The sequence below is a fragment of the Electrona antarctica genome (assembly GCF_951216825.1).
Source record: "Electrona antarctica genome assembly, chromosome: 8".
Taxonomy (NCBI): domain Eukaryota; kingdom Metazoa; phylum Chordata; class Actinopteri; order Myctophiformes; family Myctophidae; genus Electrona; species Electrona antarctica.
Genome location: NC_136789.1, coordinates 20,852,029 through 20,875,697, shown reverse-complemented (window position 1 = coordinate 20,875,697; position 23,669 = coordinate 20,852,029). Strand labels below are relative to the sequence as shown.

Below are 23,669 nucleotides of genomic sequence, written 5' to 3'. Positions count from 1 at the left end.
ATGAATATTATGTACTTGCATTATTTGGGAAACATTGAGTAAAGTGCTTCTCTGTTGCTCTTCCACAAGCGTGCATGCGTATACTTTGACATGATACCGTACATTCTAAGTAAACAAAACAAAACAATGAGTGTCATTCTTGAAAGTTTAACCTTTTTATTAAGTGAGTAAATAATAATAATTACAATACACATTTTTCTTCTATAATTGATCATGGGCTACTACATGAAAGAATCCATCATTCATCAGTCATTGCATTCCCATTTAATTCCCAATATTGTCAGGACCGACAATAAATTACTGTTGTTATACCTTACTGCACAGTGCACACTAATGTAGTAAATGTGTTTAACATAAAATAAAATACCGTAAAATAAAATATACAATCAAGTACTTGTACCACAGACAGAAACAAATGCGTTATGCCAAATACTTCCAATTCAATGGAGAACTCAATGTATTTTATTAATCTGTGACTGTGGCTGTACTTAATGTAAAAATGACTTAATAGGGGAGGGTCGTGCTTTATTCAGTTTAATCAGAGGGAGAGTAGCCTATACGTTATTATAACAAAATAAATCTGTCACCATGGGAGGGTCATGCAATTTTATTTCAGAGCAGTAAAATTACTCATTCTAAACATTGATCAATACATGAAAACTAGCCTTTTCATCTTAAAATCTATTTGAGATCAGTCTTACTCTACTCTGTGTTATTGACAGGAGAGATGATCATAGGAACAGAGTTTGTGCTTTTATTCGGGCCACTTGGACTGAAGAATGGATAGAGATTCTCAGTGAAGGTAAAGCCAGTGTAAGAGTAGAGATGAACTCTGGCCTCCACATCATAAAAGGAGACCAGACCCTCCTCATAATCCACAAACACTCCCACTTTCTGGAGCTCCTCTCCTACAGGGAGAGGGACATAGGAAGAATCAGTATTAGCCTCATGATTTCCTTTCATCAACCAAATGGTCCAGAAACCATTGGCAGGGCTCAGTCTGAATTCTTTCCTCTTGATGGACTCTCTGGCCACTCCCAGAATCCACTCAGCCTTCCCTTTAACCCAAACCTCATAGTAAAACCTTCCTGAGGAGAAGTTTTGTTTTCCTAAAACACATGCATATTTAGAGAATCTCTCTGTGTTGTCTGGTAAATTCTTATTTGCGACTCCATAATACACCTGTTTTCCGTCACTAGACAGGATGAGTTTGGGATGTGCTGTATCAGGGTCCAGAGTTACATCCACTGCACATTGCTGGACCTTCCTCAGCTCAGCATCATACAGCTTCTTCATCTCTTTACTGAGTGTCTTCTCCAGCTGTGCCACAGCTGTCCTCACAGTCCCCACATATGAAGACTGATGGACTTTTACCTTTGTCCAGTCCTTGGTGGCTGGAGGGATGTTTATGGATGTGAAGTTCCGGAGGAGGTAGAGGTGGTCTTCAGTGAGTGAGAGTTGTTTCAGCTCAGAGCTTCTTTTCTTTAACTCTGTAATTTCCTGTTCCAGCTCATTAATGACACTTTCAGCCTGTTTCTCTGTTGTTTTCTGCTTCTCTTGAATCACATTTATGACCTCACCCTGACTTCTCTCAATACAGCTGATCAAAGCAGTGAAAACCTGTATACTGTCTTCTTTCTCTCGGTCGGCATCTTTCTTGCTGAGCTCTACTGAGTGTTTGACCTCTTCAATCTTCACTTGTCTCTCCTGGATCATCTGCTGAACTTCAGACTCTGTCTTTCCCAGCTCTGCCTTCTTTCCTTCACATTCCTCTTTCAGAGATACAATTAGATGTAACTTGTGCTCTGACACACAGAACTGACAAACACACATGTGGTCAGTCCTACAGAACAGCTCCAGAGGTCTGGCATGTTTCTGACACATGAAGTCTTCCAGGTTCTTTACAGGGTTGATTAGTTTGTGTTGTTTTAATGTTGCGAGTCTCTGATGAGGCTCTAGGTGCGTGTCACAGTAGGAGATCAGACACACCAGGCAGGACTTCAGGGCCTTGAGCTTGTTCTGAGTACAGACGTCACAGGAGACTTCATCTGGTTTTGCAGGTTCTTGGTTTGTGATGGAATTTGTCTTCCTGAAGTGATCAGCCATCTCTGAAAGAACTTTATTAACAGAGAATTCTGGTCTCTTAATGAACTTCTTTTGACATAGTGGACACTGACACACATCATTCGTATCCCAGTAATGTGTGATACAGGTTTTGCAGTAGTTGTGTCCACATGGAGTAGTGATTGGATCAGTGAACACATCCAGACAGATCGAACACAGGAAGTTCTCTTCAGACAGGAGACTGCTGGCAGAGGCCATTTCTAGTACACACTGGGATTAAAAGTGAAAGAAAAATAATGATTGAATGATACTTTAATAGTTATGAATGTGATGTGGATTATTATTACATGGATTATTACATTAGCACAATAGTATTGACACATGTACTGTAGTTCATGGAATAGAAACCTGTCATCATTGTTAGATAAGATTGGACCGGGGCATTTAAAGTCATATGCAAATATGGGAAGGTCATGTATAATTATACCTTATGAATATGAATAATAAGTCCTTATCTGTTGTACTCACCTGTTTTCAGTATTTAGCAAAAGTCCTGCTGAAAGTCTTTTGTAGAAAGCATGTGCGAAGTTTCTACTTTCCCAGTTTTACTTTCACTTCACTAGATGAACGTCACTGCAGAGAACCTCCTCCATGTAGCGGTTAACCCTTCACAGCCTCCACTCTCTCTACTACCACAGTACTTCTACTGTACATTCACGAGAAAGAAAGGAAAACCTTTAAAAAAAAGTTTATATGTGTACCAATAGTTTGTGTCACTGGTGGAACACAACAACAACATAACATGAATTGTCGACATTTTTAGTAATCTTTTAAATTCTTAAATCATTTTAACATTTCTAACTTGGTCTTCTTTTGTAAATAGATACTTTTAAACATAAATTAAATCCAACTCTCAAGTAAGTTAATGTGTTCCTTCCCCACTTCAGACTGAAGCAGTTGAAGCTACTAAACACAATTAGCCAGAGTTTAACCACATCAAACAGTACTGCAGTGCATATATAAGTGTAAATAAAACAATACAATATCACCGACCATTGGCGTCTTTGGAGGTAGAACCCAAGAGTTGTCTTTGCATCTGGTGTTTGCTTGAATGACTGAAGCTCCATTCCTTTTAAGGTGCTCCTAATCAGGTAACGAGCAGACATCTTGCTGCATTCTGGGAGATGTCGTTTTTTTAGGTCTGGGATGTCATGCCGACCATATTTGTGGTCCATTTCTGAGTTTTGACTCAACATGAGTTGAAATTGAACTCTGAGTTTTAGTTGTATGTACAGATGTGTGTGCTCCTATCTGACTTAGGTTGTATATTGTATGCTATTAATATTTAAAAACAATTCTAAGGCCTCCAAGGTTAAGTCACAATAATTAATTAGTGTAAAGCTCATAATCGTTATTAAATAAGATTATGAAATAACAATACATATAAATTATGTAGCCAGGCCCCGTGCCCCATGGGCCTGCCTACATAATTATTTATAACTATTCCTAACAGCAGATCATTTTTTAATGGTTTCGTAAGCTAGTTTCACAGCTGTGTCACAGTGTGACACAGCTCTGTTATAGCATTATTTATTCCCTGTCAATTGTACACAGAGAGAGAGAGAGAGAGAGAGAGAGAGAGAGAGAGAGAGAGAGAGAGAGAGATTCTAGTTCTAGTCATTAAAACCATAAAACAGAAAACCTAAAATTTGCAGTGAGCATTCCAAGTCAGAAGGGGGCGCGATTTGGTAGGTCTATTCCCTTACCGTGCAATAGATGACGTAGCACTAACAGGCTAGCAGCATCAGTGGCTAGCAGGCAGCTGTTATGTGCGGACAGTAGACCTGTCACCTGCTATGGATATGGATCACTGCACGTTGTTGAGGTCTGTGTTGTTGTCGTGTATATGTGGCCTCTCGTTGGGGACGGAGCTGAGTTTTGTGACATGCGGCTCAGTCGTCAAACTGCTCAACATAAAACACAATGTGAGACTGCACTCCCACGACGTACGCTACGGTTCAGGTGAGCTTCATTCATTGTTTCTGGACTCTTCATTTCGTTCAACTATAGTACTGACTGAATGTCTCTCTCTCTCTCTCTCTCTCTCTCTCTCTCTCTAAATGGTGCATTCTCTCTCTCTCTCTCTCTCTCTCTCTCTCTCTCTCTCTCTATATAAATGGTGCATTCTCTCTCTCTCTCTCTCTCTCTCTCTGTGTGTGTGTGTGTGTGTGTGAGAGAGAGAGAGATTGAGAGAGGGAGTCTGTCTTTCTATACACAGTCTCATTAGTAAAATAGTGTTTTCTACAAGTCTGTAATTGTATTCTTGTGTGTGTGTGTGTGTGTGTGTGTGTGTGTGTGTGTGTGTGTCTTGACAAGTTCGTAGTGTTTTATTTTTCTCTGGCTAAAGGTTTGTCAACTTGACCTGTTTTAATCTGAATTGTCACCACAAATTATTTGCGAAGGTCGCAGTTAACTATGAAACCTTGCGTTTTTGTCACGACACCTAACCCACAATCCCCATCATTCTGTCATGACACCTAACCCAAATCCTTGTCACTCACCCCAGGCAAGCCCCCAGGTCATCGTGACATCAGCCCCCATATATGGTGCCCACTGCCCAGGTCATTGTGACATCACGTGACATCATCAGGGATGGATATATAGTAAATGCGACCTGCTGTCGCAGTTAAGCCCATACATATATGGAGATGCCGGATGTCAGCAATATTGGCTAGAAACTCATCTGACCTCAAACCCTTAGATCTCCAGTCCATATACACTTATACAGTATGGATATATGTCATTCCATTATTCCTCTTCGATGTCTCCCTTTTGACTTATACCTGTCCATTCAAACTCTAAACAGGCCTATAAAAGTTATTTATAGTGCATCCGCACCGGGCACCCGGCGAAAACTAGAATTCTCAACAGGCCCGAAAATGAAGGCCCTGTACACTCAAGAGAATTTCCCTGCTACCACCCTTAGATTACCATATACTATATGGAGCTGACCTGTTCTGACATTCCATATGTTGATCTGTCCTCATCAAACCCTGTACACTCAAGACATGCTCCTTATACGGGAAGTACAGAATTCATTCTGATCATGTTGATCTGACCATGCCAAAGCGCCAGCGCTCGTCCAGCAGTCTGCTGTCAGGCGTCAACAAGGCGGATGCGGGCGAGGTCGCTTCTCGCCCTCAGGCATCTTACTGGTATTATTGTGTGTGTGTGGCAGGTAGTGGACAGCAGTCTGTGACAGGGGTCACGTCAGTAGAAGACGGTAACAGCTACTGGAGTGTGCGTGGGACCTTTGACGCTGTGTGTCACCGTGGGACTCCCGTGCAGTGTGGCCAGACGATCCGTCTTACCCATGTCAACACTGGTCGGAACCTGCACAGCCACTACTTTTCATCACCGCTGTCCTCCAACCAGGTACGCAAGAAAAGACAGTCATATTATATTATACCAGCTAGCCTGGTCCAGCCAGTGTGATTTTTGGTCTAGAGGGTGTGTGCCGATCGAAAACAGGTGGTGGATCCTATTGGTTCAACGATCTGAGCGATCTCAAACAAACAAACAAAAAAAACAGCAGAGACCACTGACGTCACCAAATTTGGAGCGATGCAACTCTGCACTGTTATTGGTTTAGCAAAATACAAGGAAGTGGGCTTCCAATGCAACATTTTCCAATGGGTTTCCCCAGGCTTTTCTTTTTGAGCCGAATGCGAACGAAAATAAAAGCCTGGTTACCGAGGCTAGTGCCAACCTAAACCCCTTGAAAAGTACAGTCATGACTCTTGCATCTTATTAAACATTACCAAAACTATGCAGTTAAGAACACAGCAAGCACGGACATGTGATCAAGGACAGTGGCAAAAAATACAAGTAAAAACAGGAAGTAGGATAACAGTTTTCACATTTTACCCCAGTGACTCACTGGACGCTGAGTGTCTCCGGCTGGGTATAGCACGTGTCAAAGTGTCCTTGAGCAAGACACTTAACCTTCCCCTTTCCTCACTGAGGCACAAGCTGCGTTTCAGAGACACACAGAAGACAGCTCATTTTTATGGCTGCAAAATAACGATTCAAATCATTATGGTCTCCTTAATTCTTGTCCTTCCCCAGGAGGTGAGTGCATTCGGCGAGGACGGAGAAGGTGACCATCTGGACGAGTGGACAGTCCAGTGTGGCGGGTCCGTGTGGCAGCGCGATGAGGCCATCCGGTTCAGCCACAAAGCCACCGAGGCGCTGCTCTCTGTGACGGGGGAGCAGTACGGGCGGCCCATCCACGGCCAGCGGGAGGTGCACGCCATGTTGGGCACCAGCCAGCACAGCCTGTGGAAGGCAATGGAGGGCATCTTCATGAAGCCCAGCGAAAACCACAACTATGCGTACTCTCACACGGAGTTATGAAACCCTGCTGTCGCTGCCTGTTCTACTCCCCTGCCTTCTACCTCTCTGCCTGCCGCCATTTCATCTTCGCTTCTGTACCACCTGTTGAACCTGTTCTACTCCCCTGCCTTCTACCTCTCTGCCTGCCGCCATTTCATCTTCGCTTCTGTACCACCAGCCTCCCAAATTTCTTTCCTACACAGTAAAATCATTCGTGCTAATTTAACTCGGAGAGTGTACACATGTAACTCTCAGAGTTACAAGGTGCAATCTGCACATTACTCCATGAGCTTCAGGTAGTACTACTTGTCAACCAGTAGGTCTAAATGTCTCGATGTATAGGAAGACCACCTCCAACCACTGCAGATTGTAATTACATACTCTCTACCATACAGATTGGTATGTCATTCATTAAAACTAGTTCTGGATTTCATCTTTAACACTGAGGATTTTACTGTGTATCTTGCCATCTCACATAGTAGTGATATAGTACTCTTCCCCCATCAACTTCTGTCTCCCCTTTGAGCACCATTGTGCACTTGAGTCCTACAGTGAGTGGACACAACAAGCCTTTAGTTGCCTGTGGCTTCTAATCTTGCCTGACTGTGTCTTTCTCATACCGTCAGTTAAATTGATAGAGCACTACATTTTACCTTAAAAGGTACACACAGACAGTATGTAAAGGTGCTACAGTATGCTACTGCAGTGCTTAGGCCCAAACCGCACCAATGATTCGCCATGCAACTCGAGATGCACCGATATGGAAATTCTTGTCCGATACTGAAAATAACAATTTAGCCGATACCGATAGATGTTTATTTAGTTTTTGTTATTTTTATTTCCCCCTTTTGTTCCAGGGAAACTACATCTTCAATACAAGAAATGAATGTTCTGAATCTACAGCTTGGTAGGCTGCAGATAACCAACACACCAACATAGACAATGCAAACTGTATGCTTATCAACAACAGATAAATATCGGCTACTGCCATCGGTTAATGTCAGTTTTATTAGCCGATACCGATATTAACCCATAACAGTGATATCAGCCAATACTGATATGTGGAGTGGACCGATACATCGGTGCGTCACTACTTGCAACCAAATGTAGTTGCATGAAACCATTGCAAGGAGTTGCATTGGTGTGACATGTCCGTAAAACTGTTTTGTTGCAAGGAGTTGCATTTGTGCGGTTTGGGCCGAAGTCTTAATTCAATTATTTTGTGATTTTATGTCCAATGTGAGACATTATTTATTATCAAAATGCAAGCTGCCATCATCAGACATAATTTTATACACAGCAGACAGACACTACAGGATTGATCAAACTATAATTTATTGAATGAGCCGTGCATTTAGTTTGGCTGAATGCAAAGGCATGGTTATGCTAGTGCCTTCATGTGGTTTTTAAAAAGTATTATTGTATCTTTTTTTTTTACTACAGTACAAATATTAACTGTTAGTTGTCAGTCAGGGATGTACCCATTGGAAACAGTGTTTTTTGTATGGTTCATGGTTTGTTGTAACCTGATTCAGTATTACACGTCCAGCAACAGACACCAAACTGACTGAAGCATCAGCTTCAGCTATGTCTTTTTATGATGCCTTTCTCACACTCGCTGGTTATCTGCCTTGGTTGTCCTAAAGATGAAACAGATTTGCCAAGGTTGTTCACTGTTCATACAGTGTCCTCGAGTTGTGTGAGGCCCAATTTATACTTAGTCATACATACGTCTATGTTGCTCGACAAACATAATTAATTGATGTATTAGGAAAGCTCTTTGTTGAGATTTCTATGAGAAAGCAATTTGTAATGAATACCTCAGATTAAAATCGATGTTTTTGTGCACACCAGTGTACGTCTGACTTCTCCATTCAAATGTTATCTACAATGTGTGACCATGGCAACTGAGACTGGATAATGGTGATGATGGCACAGTCCTGACAGCCCTTTGTCTCTCTGGATGATGATGAATGATGATGATGTCACAAGTCTGACATTCCTTTCTGCCTCAGCTTTCCACCAACATCCTCAATAGCTTTCTTAATACTGCAAACAAAACCAATCCACTTTACAAAGGTTATATATTTTGTGTGTGTGTGTGTATTATAGAGAGAACGAGATGCATGGAAATAAGTGTTGAGTAAGAATGCAAATCTTACCAATCCACATGTATCCCCTCCTCACAAAGGTTGACAAACAGATGTAAATACTGCTCTGCCGTCCCATACTATTTCAGGAGAAAATGTAATAAGCCTACTACAACCGTGTTGCTCGACACAAAACAACAAATGATTGCCTCGTTAGGTTGAAAACCAGTTACTTTTGGCGACTAGGCTTTACTGCACACTTCAGGCATCAGCAAGTACATGGTGACCTGTGTGTGTAAACTTATACCACACCTACCTTGGGGTTAGTCCAGTCAAAACAGTAGCGTTTGTAGTGCTCTATGACCTGTATGTATGTTGTGAAGGAGGTGATGTCAGAACAATGTGCTGTCTGCACACGAAGAGCCTGTTCTTCAGACTCACAGCTCTGCTCTATCACCTCAACCACAGAAGCAAGGATGCGTTCGCTCACCTGCAGGGACCAAAACATAGAGAAGGTAACCTTGTCATTATCAGAGGATTTTAAATGATATTTTATTATGTCTATTATGTTATATCATTATCATCATTATATATTGTTGTATTATACCCGACACCCGTTTACATTTTTATTCTTTTCTTGCTGTACTATATTTTATTTCCTCTGAACTCTGCCTGTACTGTAGCAGCAGCTATTGAATGGCTACACCAATATAGATGAATGATCCAAACCACAACACATTTTGATATTACTCCTCCAGATTCTGTCCAAAAATGTCAAGGTTACACAGTATCTCTATTGTCATGTGTTCGAGACGGATCTGTCCGATATTTCATATTCCATCCTAATTGGCTAACATTGTCTTTCAAAGTTTGCAGGATTGGCCCGTTTTGAACAAAAAGCCTCAAATCATGAACGCAGCGTGCAATTTACTTGAAATCTTTCACAGACTTTCCTACTAGGTTGAGGAATATATCCCACCCTTTTCACATTGGCCTGTTATAGCGCCACCAACAGGTGGATTTTTGCAAAACACATTTTTGGAACAAAATGCCTCAAATCATCCAATTGCCATCCAAGGCATAAGAAGAAATGGCACCCATTTCACATTGGCCTATTATAGTGCCACCAGGAGGCCTGACCTGGCCTGGTGGAGACCTGTGCCCAGAGGGGAACTTTTTCTAGTTGTGTGTGTTTTTGTTGTTGATGCTTGACATCATGTCAAATTATATCTAGCCTCATAATTTGATAATGGTGACACAAGTAACGCGTATAAAAACTGCATTTCTAGAGAGGCCACCTTCGTGTCTGGTCTTCCCATCACATTTCTGGAGTCCATGGTCCAAAATGGTGACATTCACATAATAGAAGGGCAGGGGAAAAACCTGGAAGGGTAGAGCATCGATCAAATAAAAAAACCCTCTTGCCAAATGTCTTGGCATGAGAAAATACAGTGGTTTCTGTGAAGTCCTTTAACTGAATATTAGAAACACTAAATTGTAAAATACAGTACCATAAGCATGTGTTCTTGTTTGGTCAAAATCACAATTTAAATCCTCCGGAAACACATGAAAGAACAATCAATATAGGTCCTAATGAAATAATACTTTTTTTTTAAATAAATATTTGTGATTAATTATAGATTTGTATAGGCACATCATAATATATAATACTTTTCAAAACAGACACTGCAAACATAATTGTCTTTTATAGCAAGAAATATTTGAAGTAGCTAGTAGCCAGTATAGCTTCTTTGAGTGAAACCATTCACCCACTGTGTCTCAAATAAAATTTTGTTTTGTTTTGTTTTGTATAAGAGAGTAGAGTTAATTTCACTTACCGTGTTAATGATCTAGCCAAATGACAGGGTTTTCTCTTGGTGGAGTATAAAGAACAAGTGGCTACTGGCTGGGTTGGCTAAAAAATGACACCAAACCTGCTCTGACAGAAGAGCCAGTTTTCCAAAGCAGTGACTGTACATACAGTACAGGCCTAGATCACAAATCGTTGCCAAATGAATAGCACCCTGCAATGACATTCTAAGACACTGGTGTCAACTAATCAATAATAACTAATCAACTAATAATAGGGATTTGCACTTAGTGTGCAAATCCCTACCTCCCCTTTTTTTGTCTGTCTGTGTCTGGATCATTTGATAAATGTTTGGGGTTGCCAATTTGGGGGAGAGATATAATCATTATTGTGTAACCAGAGTAGACAAGCTGTATGGAGACAAGTCTTTGGACAGTGAACAACTCACTGAAGTGCAAAGTATAGCGTGGCATGTTGTCATCACTAGGACAAACATGATATTGTTACAATGTTATAGCCTACATCTGTGCACGCTCCTCACGCAGGTGCAATGTCCATAAGATGTCCATAAGATCCCGGAATGTAGTTCCACATTGGACATTGGACATTCAATGTCCAATGTGGAAGGAACAGAACAAGGGATGTTTTCAATGAGTCAATGAGAAGAAGGACTGAGTAGGACTGAGGCGTTTTATGTCCTCCCGGTTGGGGCTCCTCAATGGCAGATGAGCCAGTAGGGTACAACAGTGGCAACACAGAAATGTGCACCGGGGGACTTAATTGACATATAATGAATTAAGTGGGAGGAAAAAGGGTCTATAAACAAGTAGTATATAAGTTATATAGACCGGGGTTACCAGACCATATCCTCACAGAATGCCTATCCACTAGCCTGGAGTGGAATGACGATTGCTCTGTGATTATTAATTCACAAAAATTACACAATTGTCATTGACCGATTGCATTATTATGTCGTATAAATATTTGAAAATAGAGGTCCATGGCCTTCAGTGTACACAATAAATGTGATGCTGATCAGCCTAGGGGTATGCAGATTAGCAACACGCACGCACGCACTCACGCACGCACGCACGCACGCACGCACGCACGCACGCACACACACACACACACACACACACACACACACACACACACACACACACACACACACAAACACACACACACAGGCAGTGAATAATCGTTCAGGACTAACCAGAACTTGTCTTGTTTCTATATCAAAACCAGGATTTTATTGCATAAACATATGTGGTTATATATGTCATACAGATAATTTTTTGTTGCATTTTTAAGTTATCCATTCATTTGATATAATATTGCTATTTTCTTTCTTTTCTTGTCTAAGCAGCATGCCATGGTTATAGTACATCTCTTTGTTTAGATTTGTTTTTATACAATCTACAAGATATAAACATGTCTGCCTTAGTATAAACAAATCTCCAAAACAAGTCTCAGAAATCATGGAAATCATAAACTGATTTAGTCCTGTTCTGCATGTAGGATAACAATGTAAACTGAAATTGTACTTTATGTAAAACATGACTCTGCCTGCTTCCCTCACATGGCCATGCAAGGATGATTAAATGACATAGCCTTTTACCTTCATTAAAGATAAAGTCAGTGCTGGTTTCAATAGAGCACGTGGCTAACAGACAAAAGGAAAATGCACAGCTCATTAATCAAATGTCAATGTGCTGAGAATATCAACGACATAACTTGACTGACGAGGATAAGAATTAGCATACATTATACAGCTTTTTTATACAGAACTATGAATCAGTGAGTACATTCCACAAAAGCCTAACATGATAAAACACAATATATTATTTTCAGTGTTGATATTACCCTCCCACAGTGAGCCCTACATTCACGACTGTAGGTGACGTGAAACAAACAACATTAATGAGGATGACGGTCACGATGAAGAAGATCACAAGACCTTGTATTTGTATATTGATGAAAACACTCCTCCTACACTCGATTTGATTAACAGCTGGTATAAACTGGAAAATGGCTATTACAGTATCAACGGGAAAGTCAGGTTAGTGGTCTGTATGTCATATACATTTAAATCAAGGCCGTGCTGCCACACGGAAAAGGTTCCTAAATTAATTTCCCTGCCTCTCAAAGACACAAAAAGCTAATGTAGGCTACAGCATGCATACTGATTTACAGTATAATACAAGGTTTGTCATTTAGATTTTTCATATTGCAAAGTTGTGTTTGCTTATTAATTTGTTACGAAGTTGTTGTTGATGCATTTGGCCCTGACTTCATGGCCAATGCAACATTTTGTGCCCCATTGGGAAAGTAATCCCTTCTATTTGAGGACAATAATGCTCAAGGGTAACGTACAATATTATGACCCGAAGTAGACATGTAGGAGTAGTATAGTTATGAATAAATATCTGAATAAACAGTCTGAACATTTACATACAGTACCAGAGAGCTTTATGTAATACTTAGTAAAGCTGCAGTATTAATCTCCCCACAATCTATTCAGAAATTCAGAGAATCATTCTGTGATTGTTGCTAAAAAGTGGATGGACCATCCTCAGGAGAACTTGGACAGGATAACATTGTTATGCATTATAGCAGCTTTTGACGTAAGGTCAAATTTGGGACCAAGAGCCTGAGAATGTCTGCTTGGTGAGCTGTGCATTTGTTTCACAAGAAATTTCAACAAAACAAAAAATGTTCACTAAATATGGCCCAAATTGCTTATACTGTTTCAGGTGCAATTCTGAATTGAACCACTAGAGTGTGTTCCCCTTCCATCTAATCACAGACACACGGCAGGGCTGAACAATTAATTAAACAATAACAAAAACTACTACTGCAATTTCAAAATGGCAGAGGCTACAATTGCATTACTGCTGACAATTTTCTTGATCTTCCAGCAAGCCATTGCTTTCCATTAATTTCAGTATGGTATGCAAATCAACTTGCAGAGACTTGAAACTCGCTTGAGACAGGTAATCCAACACAGTGCACTTTACACCGCTTTTATTTTCCAAGTTATGTTATTAATGCTGTTGTATGCATGGTTTGGTTTGAAAGGTCTTGCCAAAACTTCAGATCATTTTCAGGTGGGCTTATAACCTGGAGGTTTGAGCTATACAATGTTCTAGAAATCTGGTAATTATTCAGAAAAATAAAAAACTGATGCTTTGGATAATTGTCAGTAGTAAAATATATACGACTTGTAGTCAATGGGCAAACATGCATTAACACTAGTATGGTCCTATCATCAATATTGACAGTGTCTAATGTTATTACTTCTACTGTAAACCGTAAACAGAGTTGAAGCTTGACAAAAATCGACTTGCAAATAGCAATATTGGTCTGAGTTTCCCAGATTGTTCAGCTCTAGATCCGACACAGAGGTGTTGTCATTATTTTCGCTTTTATACTTATATACGTATAATATCCCTGATATAGCTCACTATATATAGCTCACCTTTCATACATTCTGCTGTTGAGAAGAACAAGAACACATTACACAAGATAACTAGGGGTTTATATACAGTGAATTCTATGGGGAAATGGATGGGATTGGAATGACATTTGGACGGCAGTGTAGACATCAGCTATAGATACACTGACATGCTTTTTGTGAAGCCTACAGTTAACAACGCTGGGCAGTATTAAGTGTGCTCAGGTAAGGCCGTTTCTCCTGACACCCTATATCCCAAAATAAAGTCATATAATTACCTCCGTCTATGTCTAATTTTAAACCCTTGCACTTTAAGATACATTTGACATCTCTTATTCGGACCCTCCATATTACCTTCCAGACTGCAGTGCCTGAGCTTGTAATTATATAGACATCACTGCCTTTCAGAAAACACAAAGGCCAATACAAGGGAAAGTAAACACACACTGTACATACAGGGCCTATACATATCCACTGAACTCGATGCAACACATAACTACACCGACAAAAGAGTAGAGATAGTCAACAGGAGTGATCATTTTTTATGTGCCTCCATTGAGTGTTGATTTGTGCTCCCTCTAAACAAGGTGTTATCCCCTTGTTACTGCTTTCATGGCTGAACACCCTCAGTTCCCTCTGTGTATCAACAAGGACTTTGTGTATACACAGAGATAAATGAAGCCAAAGAAGCAGGGTTTTTACAAATGGGCAGTATCAGTACATGACACATTATACATAAGAATATACAGTAAATTTTCTTTGTAACCACTTAAACCCTATAGCCTATAGCCTGGCTACAGTACTCAGTTGACCGGGATCCTCCAGGGTTCTATAGCCTACTAGCATTCCTTTTCGGGTTTATGATCCGGTCGGGAGTGGATTATATCGCTACGTCATGTTGTAGGGAAAAGGAAGTTCCGGATGATTGTTCCTGCCTGATGACTACAAAACAATACTACAACATGACGTAGCGATATAATCCACTCCAGACCGGTTCACACAGCAATTTTGTAACAGACCAGGCTTTCCTCCTAGGTGGAAAGCCTGGTGATGCGAGGTTAGCCTACTATAGATCAATTTTGTTTCTTCTACAGTCTACACCAAATCCCTTTGCCAAAAATAACCAATGTACAAGCTCACAATGCGTCGCAACACATTGTGATCTTGTAGATCAGCAATTTTTGCTGAATGTTCACCCCAGTAAAGGCCATAGTAGTGGCGGCCATTTTGTGGTGCCACATATAGAAACCCCATTCGTTTTGTCCCATGAATATTTCCGATTATATAAATTAATTTTAAGCCTGGAACCAAGACATCCAGGGTCCTGGGGAATCACAAACCATGCATAAAACATTTTGTTCTGTTTAAAAGTTTTCCGGTTTTCATTATCTATTTTTTGACACTGAATCAAACATTTTATGTTCATGATTCACGAGGAGCCTGGATGGCTTGGTTCCAGGCTTAACCCATTTTGAGCGGGAACCCTTTTGGTGTTAGCATTATGTTATGCTTTAGCTATTGAAAAATAGCAGATCTACAAGCTCATAGCGCGCCACCGAGTGGCGCGCTACGAGCTTGTAGATCTGCTATTTTTGAAAAATCGAAGAACGACTGACATAGAAACATAGCTTTTTCAGAAAACTGTCAGGATGAAGAAGACATTTTTAGAATCTGATCTCAGGTCAAGATGGCTTAAGAGGCTTAAGCCTCTAGGTGTGCGAAAGGTTGTGTCTCAACATTTGGTTCCAGGCTTAAAATCATTTATATAAATATTTCGGTTAATCTCTATGGGAAACATTTAGGGGGGTTTTCTATCTAGCACCACAACATGCCTGTGACTGCTATGACCTAATATAGGGACACTATAGGGTTCAAGTGGTTAACAGTTAACACATTATACAGATGTGGTGTACAACATTCAGTGCCATCATTCAGTTTGGAAAGTGTATTTCCGGATATAAGTTGTCCATGATAAACATTGTCCATGTCTAAAATTAGGAATGGCTCAAAGCACCTGATACATGTTATAAAGATTTTTTTTTTTAGGTAATTACAAAATCAAGTTTAAAGGGTGGTCTTGGTCTGTAAAAGAATTCCCCTCTATAAGTAAGTGATTTATAAACATTCCTTTTGCAGTCCATTTCATGTCACGGTCAGTAAGTCCATTATCTCTTTGTGGTTACATCACCACTGAAAAGAAAAGAAAAGAATCGCCAATATCAGTCTTCCATTCAACTTGCATGGTCTGCTTCCATAATATATTTTCAAATTAAACTTTTAGATATAAAAAACACACAAGTGATTGTGGTTTGACGAGTGCTCGGGTTTGTGGCTGTGTCCAGCTTTGGCTGCAAAGATAAGGATGTGAGGCCATGGCTACTCTGGCCAATCCCCTGGGGGCTCACAGTGTGTTGCTTACTCCATGCCGTTCCGCAGCATCTGATTGGCTGCGATGAGCATGACACTGATGATGAAAGCCATGGCAAAAGCACAGATCAGACTCTTCCTCACACACGTCTGTCGGTTCTTCTTTTTAGGATGGACTGAGTATAGAGAGGAGAGGAGAGGAGAGGAGAGGAGAGGAGAGGAGAGGAGAGGAGAGGAGAGGAGAGGAGGAAGGAAAGAAAATGTCAACAGGTGTTCTCCTGAAACCTACCATGCAGCCAAGGGGATTAAGGCAGCCAAGGGGGATTAAGTGTGACCTATTGTATAGCCTACTACTGTAGGCTGTGAGGAATACATTAAAATGTTCCCCCTTTTACCCCAATGTAGTCCTGTTTTCTATACACATGTGATCTTCGGACTGGGTGGTCTTGGGGATGGTATGGAAACAACGTGTCTACTCTGATACACATAATTTTCACTTGCCAGTGAGGATCTTCACTGTTCGCTATAGTGCAGCGACAAGGAACACACTCTCCGTCTGGCTTCTCTCCTGCAAACACGGCCAACTGTGCTTGTTGGAACACCCGGCCAAGTGCAAGGACATTTTCAAACACTGAATCTCCAGAGATGGAGAGAGAGGAGATGTCAGCCTTGTGCTACAAATGGGCCTCGTGGCACGAGCAAAAACATAAAAGTTTTCTCAGCGAAAGCGTTGCTGTCTTTAGTTTGTTAAGAGATCCATATACAGTAGCATCAACAAATCGACCGAGTTGTGAGTCATGGGTCTCAGAGGATTTGTGAAAGGCACAGGAGTCCCCCAGGACGGGACAGGGACAATTTGAAAACCTTTCCTATAACTACCACGCCCTCCCAACCCCCAGACTCCCTCCACCTTCCTTCATATCTTTCTGTACCCATTTCAGCCTTTCTCTTTACCTATAACTACAGAACTTGCCCTTCAGTTACCACGAGAAACTTTGAGAATAAAGTGCTAAGCCAGCAGTTCTTTGAAGCCTCCTCGTTCTCTGCTCCTCCAATCCCCCACCGCATCCTCTGACATTTATCTTCGAAGCTCTGAGCTGTCCCTCACACTATACGAGTAAGTATACGGTATGTCAGTATTAGCTACACAGCAAAATCCTATCAGGGTTGATTTCAATCTCAGTGTTTAAATGAACACTGTTCATACAGTATAGTAAGCGTGAACATGCATCTTGAGGGACTGCCTATATTTAACCACTTAGACACCAAAGTGTAAATTCACTTGTAGACACATTGAATTACATTGCGATTTGACTTATCTCCATCTATAATGTGGGGGGTGTAATTAAGTTTTAAAATCATCCACCAGTCTTTGAATATATGTCAAATTGCAGAAAATTGCATCATTATCTTATTTTATTTTACTGTGGAAGTTTTACACCCCCACATCAACCCCCAACCCAACCCAACCCAAATGGAACATTGATACACTTAGAGAGTTACATTAACACTGGAATTTTTATACAGTGTAGTGTCTTACAAGATAAGCAGGGTTGGGTTTGCTGGGGGGATGGAGAGGATCCATGCTTCTGGTCCTTCATTTTCATCGCCAGTCAGGATATATTTTAATCCTGAATTAAATACTACATTTCCTTTTTGAAAATGTAGGCCTACTGTCCGATAGGTTTGATATTTACTTTAAACACTATCACAATTTAACAATTTTATGAAAAATGTATGTTAACCACTATTTTTTCACTATTTCACTATTGGTTGTACAACAAATTATATAGGACTTGAGTGGTTAAGAAACTGTACAGCTCCCATTACAAGCTCCCCCACACTACACCTGTAAAACAAATAAAAATAGATGGACTTATGACACATTATTTAAATATATTTTTTATACTGTACATTCAGCTAAGGCACAGTATGTTAGTATTATACAGCATTTTCTCATGGACCACCTGTAATAGAGGGTATGCGCATGCTTAAAGTGAATGGCACATCGAGTGGCAAAGCAACAGGCAAAGTGAGTTTAACATTGTTTAATATTGTTTAATGCAATCAGATAGGACTTTTCTGTTTGGATGCATGGGTTATCAAGGCCAGAAAGTAGTTGTTTGCCACTCAGTAGGCCTTCCTGCATAACTTCCGGGTTTGATGATGAAGTCACGCGCATACTCTCTATTGTGCCATGACGTGAAAGTCAATTATTTTGGCAAGTATGACGTACTACAGAGTTCCCAACAGAACACCCGCTCTCTCTCTCTGCTCTCTCTCTCTCACCTCCCTCGTACTCGGGGCAGTTCCCGGTCTGGCTCTCCTCCTCGGTGATGATGATGTTCTCGATGTCCTTCATCGTCAGGTGGTCTCGGAAGGCGTGAAACAGCACCTGCTTCAGTTCATCCAGAGACAGTTGCTGCATGTCAAACTGTAGGGTGCACATGGACGCACGCACACGCACACGCACACACACACACACACACACACACACACACACACACACACACACACACACACACACACAGTGATTACATTGATTGGTACAGTACACCCTTTATACTGTACTTTTACAGCCCATTATGTATGATGTACTGCATATTGTACATATACAGTAACATAAAGCAAAGCAAAGCAAAACATACAGTGCATGAGAGGAATTATATGCTAATGGCCGATACACATGCACACTTTCAGATCAATTGACCAACCCACTGAGGAGAAAATATGCATGAGATACCGTACGTGTAGGTCCCGGTCCACCGATTGGTCGTTATGTCACTGTCGCATGCTAAGTGCTTCTGGAGCTTCTTGCCGAGACCGATTTGTAATTAAAGTTTCTATGCTTTATATACACACACATTATATACACACACACAGCCAGGCACAATAATACAGGATTATGTTGGTGTTCCAAGAGATATATACCAGCCTTACTGGGTCTGCTGTCTGCTGTTGGGCTTACAGTAAGCAAGAACAACACATGGTAATACATCAACTACATAGAAATAGATCTCAAGGATCATAAGCAAGCTAAGAACCTAACATACGACTAATAGTAGAATATCTTCAATGAAACTATGAGTATACACTATAGAGTGCTATGTCTACATACTGTAATATGCTATCTATATTACATAAGTTTAGCCTTTGCACACGCCTGAAAGGTTGTCAAGGCTAGTCTAAGCGCTACGGCATTTCCTGCGGGCTAAGATGGAGTCTGAAGAGGTGAGTCCTTTAGAACTGTGCACCATATGAGCTAACTCTATATCTCTCTGCTGGAGTTCTCACCATAGCGTACCATAGCCCTTAGCAAAAAAGAGAGAGAGAGAGAGTAATAAACAGCGTCAGTGGGCCAACCCACTGAGGAGGAAAATACATAGGGAGAGAGTTCACAAATCTGGGACAAAAAGTGCAAAATCATTGGACAGAATGATTGAGTTTTCTCTCCATTTTATGAGTTCACACAGTTGGAAGCCTGTAAGGTATGTGACGCAAACACACACGCACGCACAATCGCACATATTCACATGCACACGCACACACATGTGCATGTGAGTCTCCATTTGCTTGTGTGTGTGTGTGTGTGAGTGTGTGAGCGTGCGTGCGTGCGTGCGTGCGTGCGTGCGTGCGTGCGTGCGTGCGTGCATGCTTGCGTGCGTGAGTGAGTGAGTGAGTGAGAGAGAGAGAGAGAGAGACAGAGAGAGAGAGAAATGATTTATTAAACGGTGAGAGCTCAGAAGGGCCTCCTCCAAATAGTGAGACAGTCTCAATTGTTTACATACTGTACACCCATATCTGCCCATCCAAAAGATTGGTGTCCTTCAACCTCCCGACCCCTCACACGCCACCACCCCCCCATCCCTCCCTCAGACACCCAGACACACCACCTCTACTGCCACCAGCAGGTGTCTCAACCATTTACCTGCACAATCAACCTCAAAATGAAATTAATTTTCTTGGCTTAGCACAACAGAAGGAAGATATATCAGAGTTAACCAAGAGCTCTAGAGTGTGTGTGTGTGTGAGAGAGTGTGAGAGAGAGAGTGTGTGTGTGTGTGTGTGTGTGTGTGTGTGTGTGTGTGTGTGTGTGTGTGTGTGTGTGTGTGTGTGTGTGTGTGTGTGTGTGTGCGTGCGTGCGTGCGTGCGTGCGTGCGTGCGTGCGTGCGTGCGTGCGTGCGTGCGAGAGAGAGAGAGAGAGAGAGAGAGAGAGAGAGAGAATAATTGTGATAAAGCCAGGAGAACTGAGGTGGAGTATAATAGCTGCAAGCAGTGATAAGACAGGACCAAGCCATACAAGCAATAAAGGGTCCGTGTTCTGTAGCCTGGCTAATAAGCCAGACTCAAATCACACTGTCGTGTGGTATTTGAGTCAAAGCCCGCCCATTGACCAAAGCCCGCCCATATTGCATACCGTGTCCCGATTGGCCACACCAGTTCTCTGGTGTAGGAAATGGGCGTACAATTGAGCCTCTCCAGACCGTAATCGGCCGGCAGGCAATTTTTTTTTTTGCCAACGGCTGATTCGGTCTGGCTTATTAGCCAGGCTACGTGTTCTGGGCCTGAGTCATTCGCTGGTTGGAGAATGGAGAAGACGTCACTTCTTTTGTTACGCTGATTGGCAGAAAGGGTTGCCTGTCAACGTGTTATTCTGCCAATCATTACCACAGCAACCAATGGAGATAGCGTGACAATGTCTCAATAGTGCACATATCCAATCTGTTCACATGCAAATAACATGCTCAAGATCAGATTTGAGAAACAAATAGGATTTGCCTGCAGTCCGAAAAAAGCTTTAGTTCCTGCAGGTGAGTATAAGGTGCCAAGACAGTAAAAGCCCATCAATTCTTGGTCTCAAGCCAAGCCATTGGAACCATCAGAAGGGCTGCATGTCGGAGGCCGTCTTAGCGTGCACTGCAGGGGTATAGGCCTATATAGGTAGCAGTTTTTGCGAGAGAAACAAGCAACAAGGTCTGTGAAAGGTTCAAACAGTACATACATTTGGGGGGTCCTTGACATGAAAATGTTTTAACAGCATTACAGAGCAAGCCCAAAATAAGCAGCTACCCTTTAGAAACAAGCCCAAAAAGCCACAACCCGCAACTACAAATATATACAAGTCAAAGTCGCTTATAATAAGCGGACATGGCAACACTGATAGGTAGCAGCAGCCAGTCAATAGGGACTTTAAGCAACGACTGTTTCAGGACTGTCAAAATCGTTAAGCAAACAGCCGTCGGCGACGGCGACATTGGTTCCCATGGTGACGCGTCTATGCAGCATGTGTCAAACATAAACACTTTTTTTTAAAACACCCCGTCGCGCGTCAGCTAACTTGCCGATATTGCTTAATTCTTACATGCGCTGGACATGATCAGCAGTGGAAAGAGGAAGTTGTTGGAGCAATCTGTGTTATTCTAAACCGTTTTAATAAACATGGTTAATATGACCTGTGTAATATTACACAGCATAAGAGAGGTGATGGAGCAATCGGTGTAAATGTATGACAGCTATAATTTCAATAAACATGGTTATGACATGGCGTTGTAGTCACTACGTGTAAGTGTAGGTTCTCCCGTAGTAGAAAGGGCTTCGACGGAGAGCAGGTTTATGTATCGAGCACTGATCCATTTCCGGTCGCCGTATCCGTCTGCCGTATCCGTCGTTGCTTAAAGTCGCTATTCATGGCCCCTTGGTGTGGGTGCGTTGACAAGTACAACATGGGCGTAAAGCTGACGTGAGCCCCGCAAGGCGCACCCTAGCATAGCATCAGCCGAGCGAGTGCCCACGTGACACTTCAAGAGGTACGATGGCTGTGCTGTGGACTCTGTGCCGTCAGAGTTGCACACAGAGTGTGGTGGGAATGACTTCTAATGCTAATTTCAGAATTGCACATGGTTTCCACATGCAGTCTGTCTCAACCCGCCTACTTGTGTCCCATTTGTGTCGACACGCCTACACAGCGTGCCATGTTTGTCTGCAGCTATACCCATTACTCAGATCTGTATACTAGCTTAAGGGGCCAGTCTAACAAGCCAGTATAATGAAGATAATATTGACTGTATGAAAATGAAAATGAAGCTGCATGTGGGTGTCGGAATGAATCTCTAATCAACTGCCCATGCTTTCTCATGGTCTCAATGGTGAAATCTGCAATACGTGGAATTTATAGCCATTGTATTCATTCAATAATGCTGAGTGGTGATATTATGTACAAATATTTCAGGCACGTGTGTGTTTCAGCAAGAGTAATTCCAAAACAGAGGCATATGTGTAAGACAATTTCATGCACATGCATGTATACGTACACACACACACACACACACACACACACACACACACACACACACACACACACACACACACACACACACACACACACACACACACACACACACACACACACACACACACACACACACACACACACAGTGTAAGTAAGGGATGTTTCTGCCTAGGTGGTCATTGTCGGGAGATAATTCACAGACAGGGGGTTTAACCACCAACGTAAAGCTTACTACGTGGCTATACTTAATACATAAATTAATAAATTGACCCAAAACACGACAAAACAAGATATTTCCTGAAATGGTAAATGGTGCATTTATATAGAGCCTTTATCCAAGGCGCTCTACATAGTGCATTACATTCACCCATTCACACACACATTCATACGGACATTTTGGTTGTAAGATGTTGAGTGAGTGTTTATTTCAAACACTCACTCACACTCAGTAAGTCTTTTTTTTTGTCATATTTTGACAGCAGGAATTGCCTGTCATAATTTGACCCCCCAGTATTAGGATGTATTAGGATGTTGATATTCATTCATCAGCCAACACTCCCCACTGACAGGTTCTGTAGACAGGAGGAGCCGGGATTCTAACCGCCGACCCATGGATCATTGGACGACCTGCTCTACCTCCTGAGCCACAGTCGCCCCGTGCTTGAGGTAATGAAAGTATTCCATAAGTGTCGCGCTGGCCGGCGTCTGACCAGCTGCAGCACTGTCAGAAAACAAGGAAGTGAGCAAATAGAATCCATTTTCGGGTACTGCTTTGTCTATTTCTCGCTCAAGTGTTTTCAAAAACATTTTTGAGAGCAATGTTTAGCTGTTACTGACATTGTGTGTGTGTTTACATGGCTGTCATGTTGGAAACAGTAGTAAATCAAGCAAGGCACAGTAGGTGCTCCGAGGGTTTGATTGTATATAGAGCGAAGATGTCTGTTATCTAGAAATAACACACCGCTGAATTCTGCGATTGACCAATCAGAATCCAGCATTCAATCAAGTACCATGTAATAATCTATAATAAAACCTTGACTGCAGGGAGCTTTACAAAGTTACAGTGTTAGGACTGCCTAATGTGTGTGTGTGTGTGTGTGTGTGTGTGTGCGTGCGTGCGTGCGTGCGTGCGTGCGTGCGTGCGTGCGTGCGTGCGTGCGTGCGTGCGTCTGTCTGTCTAAAGAGAAGCTCATCGCAGAG

General features: G+C 41.7%; 3 protein-coding genes across 3 annotated transcripts in view; 1 reads left to right on the top strand and 2 right to left on the bottom strand.

Moving 5' to 3' along the window:
- Nucleotides 1–131: 131 nt before the first annotated feature.
- LOC306928181 (E3 ubiquitin-protein ligase TRIM39-like) lies at nucleotides 132–3,279 on the bottom strand. The gene is made up of 3 exons (XM_079508109.1): nucleotides 3,118–3,279; nucleotides 2,593–2,770; nucleotides 132–2,334 (listed from the first exon to the last, which is right to left on the bottom strand). The coding sequence occupies exon 3, from the start codon at nucleotides 2,320–2,322 to the stop codon at nucleotides 703–705; it is 1,620 nt and encodes a 539-aa protein (XP_079364235.1). The 5' UTR covers nucleotides 2,323–2,334; nucleotides 2,593–2,770; nucleotides 3,118–3,279; the 3' UTR covers nucleotides 132–702.
- A 545-nt stretch (nucleotides 3,280–3,824) lies between these two features.
- sdf2 (stromal cell-derived factor 2) lies at nucleotides 3,825–8,307 on the top strand. Its single transcript, XM_079507770.1, has 3 exons — nucleotides 3,825–4,086; nucleotides 5,303–5,499; nucleotides 6,193–8,307. The coding sequence occupies exons 1-3, from the start codon at nucleotides 3,921–3,923 to the stop codon at nucleotides 6,478–6,480; spliced, it is 651 nt and encodes a 216-aa protein (XP_079363896.1). The 5' UTR covers nucleotides 3,825–3,920; the 3' UTR covers nucleotides 6,481–8,307.
- Nucleotides 8,308–16,079: 7,772 nt separating this feature from the next.
- The window catches only part of caln2 (calneuron 2), a 63,197-nt gene continuing 55,607 nt past the window's right edge, over nucleotides 16,080–23,669 (bottom strand). The window contains exons 4-5 of the mRNA XM_079507476.1: nucleotides 18,470–18,614; nucleotides 16,080–16,356 (exon numbers count right to left, since the gene is read on the bottom strand). Of these exons, the coding sequence (XP_079363602.1) occupies nucleotides 16,229–16,356; nucleotides 18,470–18,614 (273 nt within the window). The 3' untranslated portion in view covers nucleotides 16,080–16,228. The remainder of the gene's footprint in view (nucleotides 16,357–18,469; nucleotides 18,615–23,669) is intronic.